Genomic DNA, 15,194 nt, shown 5'->3' with positions numbered 1-15,194 from the left:
GTTCTTGGGATGAATTCAGTTCACTTCTCTCACTTACCTAAAATATTTATGGACTTTGTTCTTCCAGGGAAACACATTTGTTTCCTAACTTTGAAACAAATAAGAATTCTGAACACATTTCAAGATTGATTACTAACAGGAGGGCCATGGTTGGGGGGGAAAATGCCAGCATTATTGGGGCTCCTTTTAACTAGGAATATTCCGTTTTTCTACATTTAATATCTTCACTATTAGAAGCTTCTTTAAAAATTCTATTTTTGCAATTGAGTGAATTCAGTTTGCATATTTCTAATGTATTTTCCCCATACTTTTCACTATAAAGTATTTTAGGCGGCTCCCAGACTCCCATGTTGATGATTGATTACAGGAGCAAATGGCTATGGAAGGGCTGTGCTTAGTGACTATGGTTGTTGTCAGTGGTATTGATTTCCTAATTTAGCATAGGGAGTTGCTTTGCTCACTGTGGGGTGTGCCCGGACAGCACTAAAATAACATTTTACTGGGGTATCTCTTGAACAAACTGGCTCTTCTCACTGCTTTGCTTGACCACTAATGAGGAGAGAGCAGGCTATTTGAGGTTCTTCGTGAAAATAAAGCTCCAGGTTGGAGCTACCATGCTTTCTCCCACTGCTGCTCTTCCCATGTACTAGGACCGTTTGTAAGGAGGAAGAAATGGGGGGGGGGGGGCGGGGCAAGCAAGTGACTTTTAGAAGGGGTGGTGTGTGTTTTAAAATGGAGGTTTTAGTATGGAGTTTTCTCAAACTAAAAATAGAACTACCATATGTCCCAGAAATTCCACTGCTGGGTATATATCCAAAAAAATTAAAACCGCTAATTCAAAAAGATACATGCACCCCAGTGTTCATAGCAGCAGCATTTACAGTTGCCAAGATATGGAAGCAACCTAAGTGTCCATCAACAGATGAATGGATAAAGAAGATGTGGTATATATATATACAATGGAATAATACTCAGCCATAAAAAAAAGATTGAAATTTTGCCATTTGCAGCAACATGGATGGACTTGGCATTATGCTAAGTGAAATAAGTCAGAAGGACATTGTGTATCACTTATATGTGGAATCCAAAAAATACAACAAACTAGTGAACATAACAAAAAAGAAGCAGACTCACAGATGTAGAGAACAAACTAGTGGTTACCAGTGGGGGGAGAGAAGGGGGGAGGGGCAAGATGGGGTAGGGGATTAAGAGGTACAATCTATTAGGTATAAAATAAGCTACAAGGATATATTGTATAACATGGGGAATATAGCCAATATTTTATAATAACTATAAATGGAGTATAATCTTTAAAAAGTGTGAATCACTATATTGTACACCTGTAACATATAATATTGTACATCAACTATACTTCAGTTAAAGTAGGCTTTCTTATGGTTCAGATATGATGAAGCTGACAGATCAGGAGACAATTGCCACTGAAAAGAGTTTGTTATTCACAGTTCCCAAGAGGAGGGGGCTTGCCAGGCCATGGGGGGCCACATGGGGAAGCACCAGGGTCAGTCAGGAGGCAGAAGGAGTGAGGGGAAAACATGGATGAGAGCTTTTACTGTGGTTTTTGAGGGAAGGAATAGGTGGGGCTGGGTAAGCAAGCTTGGAATTGACTAGTTTGAAAAGTTCCAGCAGGCTCTGGGGTGTCCGGCTGTCTGGGGTCATCTGGTACCTGCCCTGGGGTGATTAGGGCAGATGGATAGTGGCCCAGAGTGTGAGACCCCAATAGAGGAGGTGGTGGGAGTGGGCTGCAGATTGGTTAGTTGGCATATGAGAGGCATTCTAGAAGGCCAGTCATTTACTATCTCTAGGAATTGGCTAACCCTGGGAAGGGGAGTCTCTCCAGGGTCAGCAAAGCCCCAGATGTCCAAGTGTCAGAAACACGGACAATAAAATAGCACGATTAATATAGGTCACTCTCCTATAGCTGGGAACAACTTATTTACTTGAGCTTTCTGGTTATTTCCGACCATCGGCATCAGCAGTGCTTTAACAAGTACACTAATTTTCAATGAGTGTATGGAGGATGGAGAAAAGTAGAGGGATTTGAAAAAAGTGGAAAGGGGACCACTCTCTTTTAACCTCCAGATCAATAAGTCTGATTCATGAAGTTCTCACCAACTACGCAAAAGCTTCTAATTTGGTTTTAGAACTAAGATGCAGTTGGCATATTTTCCTTCTCAAAATCTGCTCAGTTCCAACACAAAATTGTATTTTCCTATCTCCACACTCCATCCCCCTTGCTGACCGGAGCCCTGTCATATGGGTCAGGGAATCGGGTCCTGGCCTTGGGCTTGTGAAGAGAGCACATCAGGAGGGGAGTATGATGCAGTGGGGAGAACAGGGATTTTAGAAGAAGACTTGGGTTCAGTTCTTGGTCCTGCCACTTACTTCTGATTCTTCTAGTGGTAGCCTTTCTTCCTGGTGTCATAGGAATTTGGCCCATGTGATGAAAAGGGTGACAGTACAGCCTGATTTGCCCGGGACAGTACTATTTCATGCCTGCCATCCTCGCATCCTGTCTAGTTACTCATTTGTCCTGGATAAGTTTCTCCATTGAGAAAATATATGGTACCCCTATTTATGAAGGGCTTTTACTGGACCCCAGAAAAAATTCCCAAGTTAAAGCTTTCCTTTACAGGCTCCATATTTGCAGAACATTAAAAATTCAGGCCTCATCCAGACCTGGTTTGAATGCTGGGCTCTTATCTTACCAGCTCTGTGGAAATGAGACCTGACATTCTCAAAGCCACTGATCTACAGAATGGGGACATGGGGTTGTCTTGAGGATTCCCCAGTTCATCTGCATGCAGTCCCTGAAGCTCAGTACATGCTTCATAAATACCTTCCCCCCAACCCATGCCCCAGCCTGACCCCAGGGTAGGCAAATTCCATACCATTATTTGGAACAACTGTCTACCAAAACAAAGCAGAAACCTGCCCAAGAAGTTTCAAAAACTAAGACAAGCATAAGAGTGATGATTTAAGATATCTTTTAAAAGCACCTTAACGGCTTCCAGGAACCCAGACCATATTTTTTTTTCTCCTAATTTAAAAAAGAAATCCAATCCCTTTGGTTTTGTTCTCAGCTTTAATGTGACTTATCTGGCCTGGGACAGCTGCCCAGCACCCATTAGAGCTGGTAGCTGGAGCCCAGTGCAAAATGTTGTCTATTAAGTGTTACTTACTGCCTCCCTCCCAAGGAGGGGGTGGGAGAGAAGGAAATTCTGAAGTGTCTGAGAAAGATTAGATATTAGGAGTATTAGATCATCTTGTCCATTGTGTTTTTAAAAAAACTTTTATTTGAAGTTTTCTTTTGAAGACACATTTTTTTTTTTTTCTCCAAAGAAATGTTTCTTAGAAGCACAGTTTTTGAAAAACTGATAAAAGGGGAAGCTTCTCTGACCAGAGGACAAGGGGCGGGGTCTGGGAGATGTCTTCGGAGGCCCCTGGGGGCTGGGTCCATCCCACCTTCTTACTTGCCAAGTGAGGGGCAGGAGGTGCAGGGAAAGGGGGCAGCCTGCTTATAGGCACAGCCCTATATGGAGTAAGGGGCCCCGAAGGACAGGAGGCGAGGTTCTACTGAAGAAACTCTAGTGAAAGTCAAAGCTGCAGAATGGAGCCCAGGCAATGGGAGAGACTTGCAAAGGGTTCAAGTGCAAAGGCAGCTTACAGACCGGCGAAGAATGGGAAGCAATCTCGAGCAGGGGAAGGAAAGACTGGGGAGCCTGGCAGATGCCAGAGGGTTTCCAGGGAGCAGGAGAGGAGATTGGTGTTTGAGCACTGAGCACCTTCTCTTAATTCTTAACAAGCAGCCTGCACAGGCGTCCTTCACCCGTGCTGGAGAGGGAGAGTGGCCCGCTCTCCGGAAGCCTAGGGAATGGGTGGCCCCCGTCCTAAGAAGCAGTGCTCCATGTAGGCAGCATTTACACGTGTTCTTTTAATCACATTATAAAGAACACCAGGTATGGAGAGGAGAAACAGTGAGGAGGCAAATATGACTTACTTTAATAATTATTCATAATGATGATAATAAATTTAAACCAGGAAGAAGAAAATCTCCCCAATTTAGGGTCCACCCTTTTTTGGCTGGCAGTGGACAGGATCTTCTGCAGGAAGAAGAGCCACTTATTTTCATCTAAAGAAAGTATTCCCTGTGACTCAACCTGAGCCCTATGTTTGACTGCGGGCGCCCCAGTAAATGGGACCTGGCTTGTTCTCTTGTTTAGTGAAGCCATGATACTATTTTAAGGGTAAACTATTTATAATCTTATAAAAGAAAATAGGGGACCGTCATGACTTATTCATTTTAATACAAATTTACCTGGTGGTATGAGCCTTAAAACTGAAGCATGGCATATTGTCCTGTGAGCCAGTGATAAGAATGCTGTACCCCAATCACCTGTACCCCGATACCTACAATCCTTCGGCAGTGTTGAGTACCAAAACTTCACGTTACAAAGTGTGGCAAATAGGATTGCTTCAACATCGAATAATCCATTTTCTAGGCAGACCCAAGATACTCACGGCACTGTCGAACATATTTCTGATTTGAAATCGCTCGAGCATTTAGAGTTCTCTGAAGGGAGAGAAGGAAAAAATGCCTAATTCCATACCCGAAGACTTGGAAATTTAACCTAATCAAACTAAAATCAGTGTATACCAACACTTGTTGGGGAGCAGAGCTGCACATGTCACAGTGGGTCCTGCAAACACACACCTGTCCCCAGCCAGCAGTTGAGTTTCTGGGGAGATGGTGATATTGCGATTCAGCCACCAGAGGGCACCAGAGCCAACGCTTTTGTCTTCTGTAATCTCTCCCCGCAAAAGCCCACTTCATGTTGGTGAAAAACAAAGTACCCTGAGCAGATTTCTTCCCAGTCTGTAAGCATTGAACCAAAAATAGGATCGATATGAATAACCACAAAGGAACCCCTCCCTGTGACCACCAGGCTGCCAGCCAGCATCGTGGCTCTACCTTTGGAAGAAAGAACAATCAGGCATAGGATACACGGCATGTGTCAGGCATCCCTGACGTGGAAACCAAATTCAGGAGACCCTGGAGAGAATCACGAATGGCTTGTTCTTGCTGAGCGGCAAATGTGAGGTGATAGGGCCCAAATATCAAGGCAGACGCACAGTGAGGACAACTGCCTCAAGAAAGCAGGCTCTCCTGGCATCGGCGTGATGTCCTATGAGCCACGAAGCAGGAAAAATTAACACAGCCTCCCACATTCAGTCAGCTGAGTTCCAGAAAAAGGATCTGCCATCCATGCCAAGAGCAGCCCACCATGCAGCCCTGCGTGCTATGAACAGACAGAGTGGTGGCAGCTACCTGGGATGCTTAACCCAGGCACCAGCCCGAGACACCACCCTGCCTGGAGAGGAAGGGCTGAAACATACTTGTGTGTGGAAGGAAATGGGATCTAATATTCAAGAAACACACCCTGAGATAGGCTCGTGGGTGTGCCTGTGTGCACACGGGGGCGTGTGCTGTGTGTGTGTGTGTGTGTGTGTGTGTGTGTGTGTGGTGACTCTGGGCGACTATTTAATGCAACGCATGAATCTTCCAGGAGGGGAGGAAACAAAGAGATTTGGAACAGAATTTCCTGACATCCTTTAAGTGCTTTGCACAGCAGGCCCGTGTCGCTGTAGATCCCGGATGTTCTAGCTGACTCACCAACACCAGGCTGTAGGGGACCCGTCTCACAGGCCTAAGGGACCTAATAAAGGCACTTTCACAGCCCAGATATCTGCCTTCCCATTCTGCCACTGCTGTCACCTACCCTGGAAGGCAGCCTGCATCTCATTTAAATCCGATCAAGCCATTAGGTAGCAGAGCTACTTGGCCAGTGGCTGGTTTATTTGGCCAGTCTTTGCCATCAAGCAGGTGTGGAGGCCCATGATGGGAACACTTATTCTCTGCACAATTTTGGCAAGGCTGGCCCTACTGGCAATGCTCCTAGTGTGTGTTCAGAGTCTCCTGGGCCCAGGAGTCAGCCAGGACCCAGCCTGTCCACAGAGCGGGAATAGCATGGCAGTCTCTTGGCCTCCTGTCCAAAGTCTTACAAAAGACAGTTCTGTTGAAGCGACTGGAGTTGGAGCCATGGGCTTCCTCCCACTCCCCGACACTACTCACTATTTATCCCCCTGCTCGGTCCATGCCCGGAACCAGAGGGACACAGCCAGGCCCCTAGTCATTTGTCTTCCAGATTCAGAGACAAGTCTGAACTGAAAGATGTCGAAAGATTGATGGACTCGAGACCGCCCCCTGCAGGACAGGCCGGTAGACAGCAGGAGGGAAACGAAGGATGAGGACGTGATAGCCAAGTGTCAGGGGTCACAGAGCGCCTGAGAGGGTAGGGCTGGGTGAAGGCCAGAGTTGTCTGGGAAAAAGCTACAGTGCCTTCAGGAAGGTCTACACAAAGTGCAGTGGTGGGGCTCCAGGTTACAGGGATTGAAGAGGGAGATGCCACTAGAAAAAGGCATGGGGGGTACGTGTGTGTGTCTAAAAAGGCCGAAGGGACGGAGCCCATAGAGGTACAGACTGCGGGGCTGAGTGGCGTCCGTTCCAGAGGAGAGGCCCCTGCCTGAGGGTGTCAGGGCTCGTCCAGGGTGGCCTCCACGCCACCCTCCCCGCACCCTGGACGTCGGAGAAGGTGCTCTTCTGAGGAGACTGGTGCTCTCGCCTTACCTTCCGGGCCCTGTGGCCCTGAAGGGGCTCCCCGTATGCAGGTGGAATGAGGGTGGGGCTTTGGGGGTCGGAGCTCTGTGGCCTGGGACAGCAGCTCCATCTCAGACTGCCTGTTTCATGGCTGTCTTGTCCCCCGTATCCCCTCCTTGGCTCTCTTGGATCCCGACTTCAGATTCCATTTCAGATATTAAGGCGAGGACCGCATGCTTCCTGCACAGCCACGGGGACGGGCCTCATGGCCTCGAGAATGGACCCATAGTAGACATCTGGGGCCCCCTCTTCTCCTCTGGGGCCCCTCTCTGCTCCCTCGTCCTAGGGCTCACATCACAGAGGCCCCCCTGGATTTGGGGCGCCTTCAGAAGGCGTCAGAGCAGAAAGCTGGCAAGCGTGCAGGGCTGCTGGAATGGCCTTGCTAGCAGAAGCAGAGAACCAGACTGTGGGCGTGCCGCTGCCCTCCGGCTTTCTCCCAGCCTGGGTGGATGTCAGGGAAGAAAGTGCCAGGGCTTGTTTCCATGGAGGCACTGTGGCTCTTGCTTAATGGAGGCCTGAGGGCAGGGGCTGTGGCGGCCTCGAGAAGGACAGAGAGGCTGGCAGCCATGCGAAGGAGCCAGGCTTTTTTCTGAGGGAGGTGGAGCCTTCTGAGCCATTTTGTGACCATGATCTGACTTACACCCGGGGTGGCCATGGGATGCGCCCCGGACAAGGTGAGAAGCAAGGACGACCACCAGGAGGCTCTGGCGATAGGCCGGGGTAGGTGGCGTTGGCTGGACCAGGGTTCCCATGGTGTTTGGGGGCTGAGGTCCCCTGTCTAGAGGGGACCTCCAAGGTCAGCTTGGAGACGGGAGCAGAATACAACTTCTCTGGGCAACGGATTTGGTTACGGTACATTGTCCCCCCACCGAAGGCCCAGTGACTCTTACGGTAGCAGTTTGCAAAGTGGTCGTGTGAAAACAAGATGGCTGTTGTCAAGTAATCTAGGGAGACCTGGCTTGAATAAGTGTAGGAGGTTTCCTCTGTATGAGACTTCACAGGGTCTTTCAAGAGCCGATGTGTATTTTGAACCCCAAAGGGGCAAGGAGAGCAATTATATAGCATTTTTCACAGTATTTACAACACAGAATTATTATTTTTTTCAAAGCATCTTGTGGGGCTCTTGTTCCTTGGAACATATTTTGGGAAACACTGAGTACCCACAAGAAAAATGACATAGCATGGCTTATGAACCTTCCACAAACGGCCTCCGGCCTCGTCTCGCCTCAGGATGCCTGTTCTTGCTCAGAAGGTCCTCTGAACTTTTGTCCATGCTGTTACCCCTGCCAGATAAACCCAGAGCCATTATTCCTCCATGAAACATCCTTAGAACCCACCAGGCAGTGGGGAAAAAATCACATCCCTGGGTTACTGTAGCCCTTTATCACAGCATAATGTAATTATTTGTTTATGTGTCTGTTTCCCCTGCAAGATGCCAGCTTTCTGGAAAAGAGCCACGTACATTATTAATCCTTTTCAATCCCCCTACAATGTCTGCCATACAGCTGGTGCCCAGTGAATGAAGAAATGAATGAACAAACATGAAGAAATGGAGATATTGATGGAATGGCAGGAATTACTAGATGGTTCCAGAGCGGGCAGCTCCCTTAGCGCCCTTTCTTTTCCACATAGGTGACAATCGATTCTACCTGTTCATAAATTCAGCCCTGGCTTTATTTTGCACACAGACACGGCACACGCCGCCCACCCCACCCAAACTAGGGGGTTTATTTCAATTCCTCCCCTCCATCCTCAACCTGAATTCCAAGTCCTTCTAGCCGTTCCTCATAAATTAAAATTTTCTTTAGAAAGCATCTCAGACTAAAACATCTGTTATACATAGTTTCCGGCTTGCTTCTAAAAGGGTTACCAATGTGGGAATTCTCTATAGGTTTTTCTTGTCTCACTGAGTTTTCTTTAAACGAGTCCTTTATTAAGCCAGACAAGAACCTTGATTTCTTCCATGCAGCCAGAGGTGGGAGTTCCTGCAGCTTTGCTCCACCCCCTCCCTTCTCAGGGTGTGTTTGGCGGCAGTAAATTGCACAGGGAAGCCGTGCTAAGCTGAGGGAGAAGCCGACCATTGCTGTCAAGTGGTGGTTTTCCTATGAGTCCAAAAGGCTGTGCCATCCATTATCAGCAAGAGAGGAAAGAGGACTTGCTTTTAAGCAAGAAGTCAGCCTTGCATGGTTTCCAACACATATTGAATAAATCTGTGTAATCCTCAACAAAATATTAGCCAACAGAATCCAACAACACATAAAAAGGACCATATACCATGATCAAGTTGGATTCATTCCAGGGTCACAAGGATGGTTCAACATACGCAAATCAATCAGTGTGATACACTCCATCAACAAAAGAAAAGACAAAACGCACATGAGTGTCTCCATAGATGCAGAAAAAAGTGGGTATAGAGGGAACATATCTCACCATTATAAAAGCCATTTATGACAAACCCGCAGCCAACATAATACTAAATGGTGAAAAGCTGAATAAATCTGTGTGGAGCGAAAGCAGGATGTAAAAATAGCCTCCGAGCTCCTCCTGAAGTGGATTGCGACAGTGTGATTTTACAAAGTTGTATGACACAAATGTCAAGAAGGAAAGAGATCCGTTTTCCGATTTAAAGAGGTTTCTGAAGTCAAAGAAGGATGATGTGAGATCATTCACACTTTAGTCTATCTCCTTGCTACTCCAAGGGGGGGGGGGTCCCTGGACCAATGGCATCAGCATGGGTTCAGAGCTTGTTAGAAATGCAGCATCTCACACCCCACCCCAGACCTACTCAATCCAAGCCAGCGCTTTAGCAAGGCCCCTGCGTGATGTGTATGCCCCACTCCCATCCAAGGGGCAGGATATTTATGAAAATACTCTGCTGGATGGTGTTTAGTAGAATAAATGTATTGTTCCATGCTTGGAGATCGTGAGAGAAGATGGATAATTTAAAGCGATGGGCTAGAAAATTATACTAATTTGAGGATAAGGATACAAAGAGTCAGTTAATAAAATTCAATAGAACTAAGGTTTCTACAAATGGAAATGCGTGAGAAAGTTCTCAAATACAGGTTATTTTTTCCCATTGTATTAGATTCCTCAGGCTTCCAAAATGAATCATCACAAAACCGGGTAGCTTAAAACAATAGAAATGTGTCCTTTCCCAGTTCTGGAGGCTGAAAGTCTAGAGTCAGGCAGCAGGGTTGGTTTCTCCTGGAGGCTCTGAGGGAGAATTTGTCCCCTCCTCTCTCCTACGTTCCAGAGGTCGTTGCCATCCTCAGCGTTCCTTGACTTGTAGATTACGACTCCCATCTCTGCCTCTGTTGTCACGTGCTATTCTCCCTGTGTGTCTATGTACTCTCCTCTTCTTACACAGATGCCAGTAAGATGCCCTTATTGGATTAAGGGCCCGCTCTACTCCAGTATGACCTCATCTTAATGACATCTGCAATGACACTATTTCCAAATAAGGCCACATTCTGAGTTTCTGGGAAGGACATGACTTTTGGGGGAGACACTATTCGACCCAATACATTCATCCAACAAGAACAACAATGGCGAGTGTCTGCAATGGGGACCTTGCCGGAGAGATGTCATGATGCTTCAAATTTGTGGTCCCCTCCAATCCTGAGGGTGGCGGATGGCACACGTGGCATGCAAGGTGGACCACAAGCAGGAGAGCCTGGATTTTTCATTTCTTGGGTGTATGAGCACTTGGTGTAATTGAACTTGTGTCCTTTGGAAAAACTCCGGGTTAACTGATCTAGGAACACAAACGATGTTGCCCTATTTTCTTCCCAGGCAGCAGTAATGGCTGTGAGTTTGAGAGAATAAGAGGTCAAGTAGAAGCCCAGCAGCCCTGGCTGAGACAGAGACCAAATTGAGAAAGGAGAAAGATTTTTAATTCTGCAGATGCTAGGTAGCAAAAATAGTCTACACCTGAGATAGCTGGGGAGGGATGTTCCATATTGCCTGGGAGGCCCATTTGAGAGTCCAAAATTAGATGGAGAGAGAAAAGGAAGTTTAGCAGTGTGATCTGGAGATGCCCTGGGCCGAGATGAGGCGGCTCTGAGGATGGGGCCGGCATACATTCATTTCTTCCCTTGACCTTTATTGAAAAGCCTCCCTAGACAGGTATTCTGGACATAAAGTAGTGTCCTGGGGGAGATCAGTCTGTGCACGGGAAGGCATACCCTGAATTCTGAGAAGTGGATGTAGTTCTCACAAGGATACAGGGAAGATGCAGGAGAGATTTCTTCTCATGGTGTGAGAGAGGGGAGGCTCCACAGAAATGCACTCGAGCTGGGGCTTGAAGGAAGCCAGGGGTTGAGTCAGGGGCTCCTTGACTGAGCAAACCTGCCTTCATTCTAGGGCCTTGCCCTGTCTGCGTGTGGCCTTCTGTAGTAAAACCGGCCCCAGTCTCTGCTGCCTACTCTGGCTTTCCCGGAGGAGTCTAAAGAAGGTGCTAGATTCCTAGGAAGAGATCTGGGCTCCACCCAGCTGGGCTGCCCAGAAGTCCTGCTCCTTTGTCCCAAACTCAGCCATTCCCATTTCAGAAGGTGGGAACCATTATGTAAGGGCTCATTTGTTACGCAGCATTACACACTTGGCCGCCAGGCTGGGCTTAAGAAGCAACTAGCAAATTTTCTGGGAGGTTGCAGTGTGAATTAGTGATTCTTCTCTGCTGAGACTAGGTGTTGTCTGAATGTTTACAAGCCTTAAGGCAGCTTTAGACAGATGACCGTGACTTGTTTCCAATGTGCTTCCATAGGGAGGCTGCCTTTGATCATCCTAGTTTGAGAAGCTCAGGAGTCGGTGTGAGACAAGTGGGGCCTCCCTGGCAGGAGGATGGGATTAGGCTTTCCATTCCATCTGACAATCACAGGTCCAGGTGGCCTCGCATCCCTCCGGGGCAGGCTCAGGCACCAAGGAAAGGCAGGCAGGCTATTTCAGCTATTCTCAGGACCTCCTACAGGAGAAGATAGAAATGTAAAGACGACATGGTTGGCAGTGGCATTTCTTTCTACCCTGCTAGAGTCAACACCTGTCTTGGGCTGACTTCTTCTTCAACGAGGGAGTTTGGCTTTTAAAAACGGAGTCATTTTTCACAAGAAAATGTACTGTGGGCTCCCAGGGAGAGGGGGAAGAGCCGTTTCCCTTCAAGGAGGAGGAAGGGACAGGCTGGATTTGTAACAAACACGTCAGAATGGAGCTGCTCACTGATGCTTTGGCTGCAGAGATGAAAGAAATCTTGCAGGCCCTTAACAGCCTAAAACCCAGCTTGGGTTTCCTAGGGGAAAGCGCACAAGTCCCAGTTCATTCAATTCAGGTTTGTTGGCCTTTATGGTTTCTACCAGCAAATGAAGGAGGCCCAATTTCTTGATTCATATTAGCTACAGATTCAGCGCAATGCCAGCATTGCAGACTTCCTTTTGCCAATTAGCGTTTGGCCCTATTAATCAAATGCAGCAGAACTCGCTCACACCCAGCAGGACCAGTTTCCTAGGCAGGCAGCCTGTGTGGTCACATAAGGCCCCACACTCAGATGGGCCTGGGCTTCGTTTAATGCATGTTCTGCTGTTGTCATCTTGAAAGTCTTAATAATTATTGCCCAAGGAATCCATGTTTTCGTTTTGCACTGGGCCCCGAAAATTATGTCGATGGTCTCATATGCCATCCACACCACTGCGTATCCTCTTTGCCAGGCAAATCCCATATCCTTCAATCTCAGCTTCAGCATCCCTTCCACGGGAAGCCCCTACCAGCTGCACCAACTATAACCTTGACAACTATAATACAGCCTGGCCAGCATTAATTGAATATCATCCACTGTACGTCATGCGCTGATCTAGGTGGTTTGTATGCACTTCCTCATTGTCATCCTCTCAGCAACCCTTCACCAGCTTTCTTGCTGGACTTTGGAGATTTGGGGGCATGGGGACTTGTCCATTCAGGAGGACACTTACCTCACATGATCGATCGAGATGTGAAAACACAGTCATTGACGATTTGAATATGAAATGTCCCAACCTAAAGGAACAGCCCCTGAGACCACTCCAGGCAGGTCAGCAGGGTCCCTCCAGGAGCCTACCAGAGGCAGAGGCCCAGATTCTTCTCCTCCTGAGGAGAAGAGCCCTTCTGTAGGAGGGAGACTCAGAGGGCTGCACCCTGGTCTCTTCTCTCACACCCACTTGCTTTGTTGTCTTAGGCTGGCCGCACAGCCTCTCAGCCTAAACTCCTTCAATGATAAGTGGAAGGGTCTAAACTCAACTTCTTCCAGCCCCAAAGTTCTAGATTTCTTTATTCAGAACCTCTGGATGGGATGGGATGGCTTTCAGATCACCAAGAGATCTTCTAATTTTTATGGAGATGGTCCAGCACTAGTCACTATGACTAAAAAAAAGAAAAAAAAAAAAAAGAGCTATAAAATGCTGACATAGCAGAACTGTCAACCCCTAGAACATCTGTCTGATCATAATCTTTGGTCTTTACTGCATGCCAGTTGGTCTTTGCCTTTACTTCATTCCACAGGTTTTGTTTTTTTCTATCAATAGTTATGTCAACCATGTGGCCATTCTTGCCTAAAGTAGGAATAAATATATTTTCACACACCATTAGTTTCCCCGCTGAAACGTTTCTTTTAATGTTGGTGAAGGGTCCTGTTTAAAAAAAAAAAAATTGTTTCCCTCCACCCAAACTCACAGGTACAAAGGATTTAAAGGCAACCATTCCATGACCTTCATTGATCAGTTTAAAGCGCTACACCAGTGTAACAAGTATTGTAAAATGCTGGGGCTAAAGTTGCTTCAAAACAACAGCCAGAAACAGAAGAAGCCAAGCATCGGGAAAAGCAAAATTCAGCCAAACTGCACAACCGTGAAGAAGACGGCATCTGGGACCCCAGCAGAAAAGAAAACCTAACATCTCCTGTTAACTAACGGTCACCGGCTGGCAGCACACAGCCCTGTGGGTAGAAATTTGAAAACACCCTGGAGGGAACACATAGCCTGCAGAGAGCAGCGTGACAATCCTTATTCCCAGCTGCCTGTACTCCGAGCTGCTTCCAAAGCCATCACCTGCTGTCTTCACTGGGATGATTTCGGAGCAGGATTTGTGAGCAGGCTTATGGAGAGACTGAATCCATTGTCAGTCTCAAAGAAGTCCATCTTTGTCTATACCGTTAGCCTTTGTACCAACCTCACATTATGTGTCTGTTTGTGTATTTGCACGTGGCTGTCTCGTTACGGACTTGGTCCTGAGCAGGGTCTGTCCACAGCCCCAGTCCTCCCCACCCCCGTTCCTAACCTCAGAATTTCTGGACACATCCAGCTGCTATATCAACAGAAAACGTGAATTCCGTCATTGGGTCTATCTGTCGCACTAGAGTCGATTATGCTTTTGTAGCTGGAGGGGGGCTTCTGAAACGTCAGGCCACTTCCCATCATTACTCACATATCTGGTTAGAATGTTCTGTTTAATTAAATTCATCTTTAGACAAAAAGTGTAAGATGCATGTATTAGTACAGACACTTTTCTTTAGAATTTGTGCCCTATTTCACATTCCTCCAGGATTAGTAATTTCCTAATACGTCTCCCGGAGCACAAAATATTTGCATCTATGTTTTTCCCCATTCTTATAAGCACTACTTCCAGTTTGATCCACTTCCTACTTTGCTCTCTAAATCCAAGCTCCCTAAACCCAGGGCTGCCCCATGTAGGATTACTCTGGAAGATGCGTACAAATCCTGGCTGGGACACACAAGCTCACAGGGTCCTGGTCCCACCCACCCATTCCAAAGGGGTCTCCTTCCTACCAGTCTGGGTCCTGCCCAGCTGTGGAGCAGAATGGCCACAGCCGTTCACATTGGGCAAGAGGAAACGCTGTAAGGACAGCTCAGGGACTGTTTCATGCACCCCAAACTATAAGAACATCTCAAGCCCCAACAGTGTGTTGTTGTTATTGTCTAAGTAATAGACTATTTTTTTAGAGCAGTTTTACGTGTACCAAAAAATGAGTGGAAAGTACAAAGAGTTCCCATATGGCCCCTTACCGCCATCCCATATTTCCCCCTATTATTAGCATCTTACGTTAGTGGGATACGTTTCTTATCATTGAGGAGCCGCTATTGACACATTAGGATTCATTAAAGTCCATAGTTTACACTTCAGTCCACTCTTTGTGCTCACACATACAATATGTGGGTTTTGACACACATACAGTGACATGTATCCACCGTCACAACATCACCCACGGTCGTTTTGCTGCCCTAAAAATCCCCTGTGTTCCACCGGTTTCTCCCTCCTTCCCCGGAGACCCAACTCCTGGTAGCCACCGGTTGTTTTACTGTCTCCGTAGTTTTGCTTTTTTCCAGAAGGTCACAAAGGAGGAAACCTACAGGATGTGGCCTTTTCAGATAGCTGGTTGTTTTTGAAGATGATTCAACTAGTCCCTGACCAGGGAGGA

General features: G+C 47.1%; 1 protein-coding gene across 1 annotated transcript in view; it reads left to right on the top strand.

Annotated features, from left to right (window-relative positions):
• Positions 1-13,651, top strand: part of ALPK2 (alpha kinase 2) — an 86,180-nt gene extending 72,529 nt beyond the window's left edge. The window contains exon 10 of the mRNA XM_068563491.1: positions 13,435-13,651. Within this exon, the coding sequence (XP_068419592.1) occupies positions 13,435-13,651 (217 nt within the window). The remainder of the gene's footprint in view (positions 1-13,434) is intronic.
• The last annotated feature ends 1,543 nt before the right edge of the window (positions 13,652-15,194 follow it).

Source organism: Eschrichtius robustus, chromosome 14 (genome assembly GCF_028021215.1).
Source record: "Eschrichtius robustus isolate mEscRob2 chromosome 14, mEscRob2.pri, whole genome shotgun sequence".
NCBI classification, from domain to species: domain Eukaryota; kingdom Metazoa; phylum Chordata; class Mammalia; order Artiodactyla; family Eschrichtiidae; genus Eschrichtius; species Eschrichtius robustus.
Note: the sequence above shows the minus strand (reverse complement) of the source record. Positions and strands in the feature narration are given on the sequence as shown.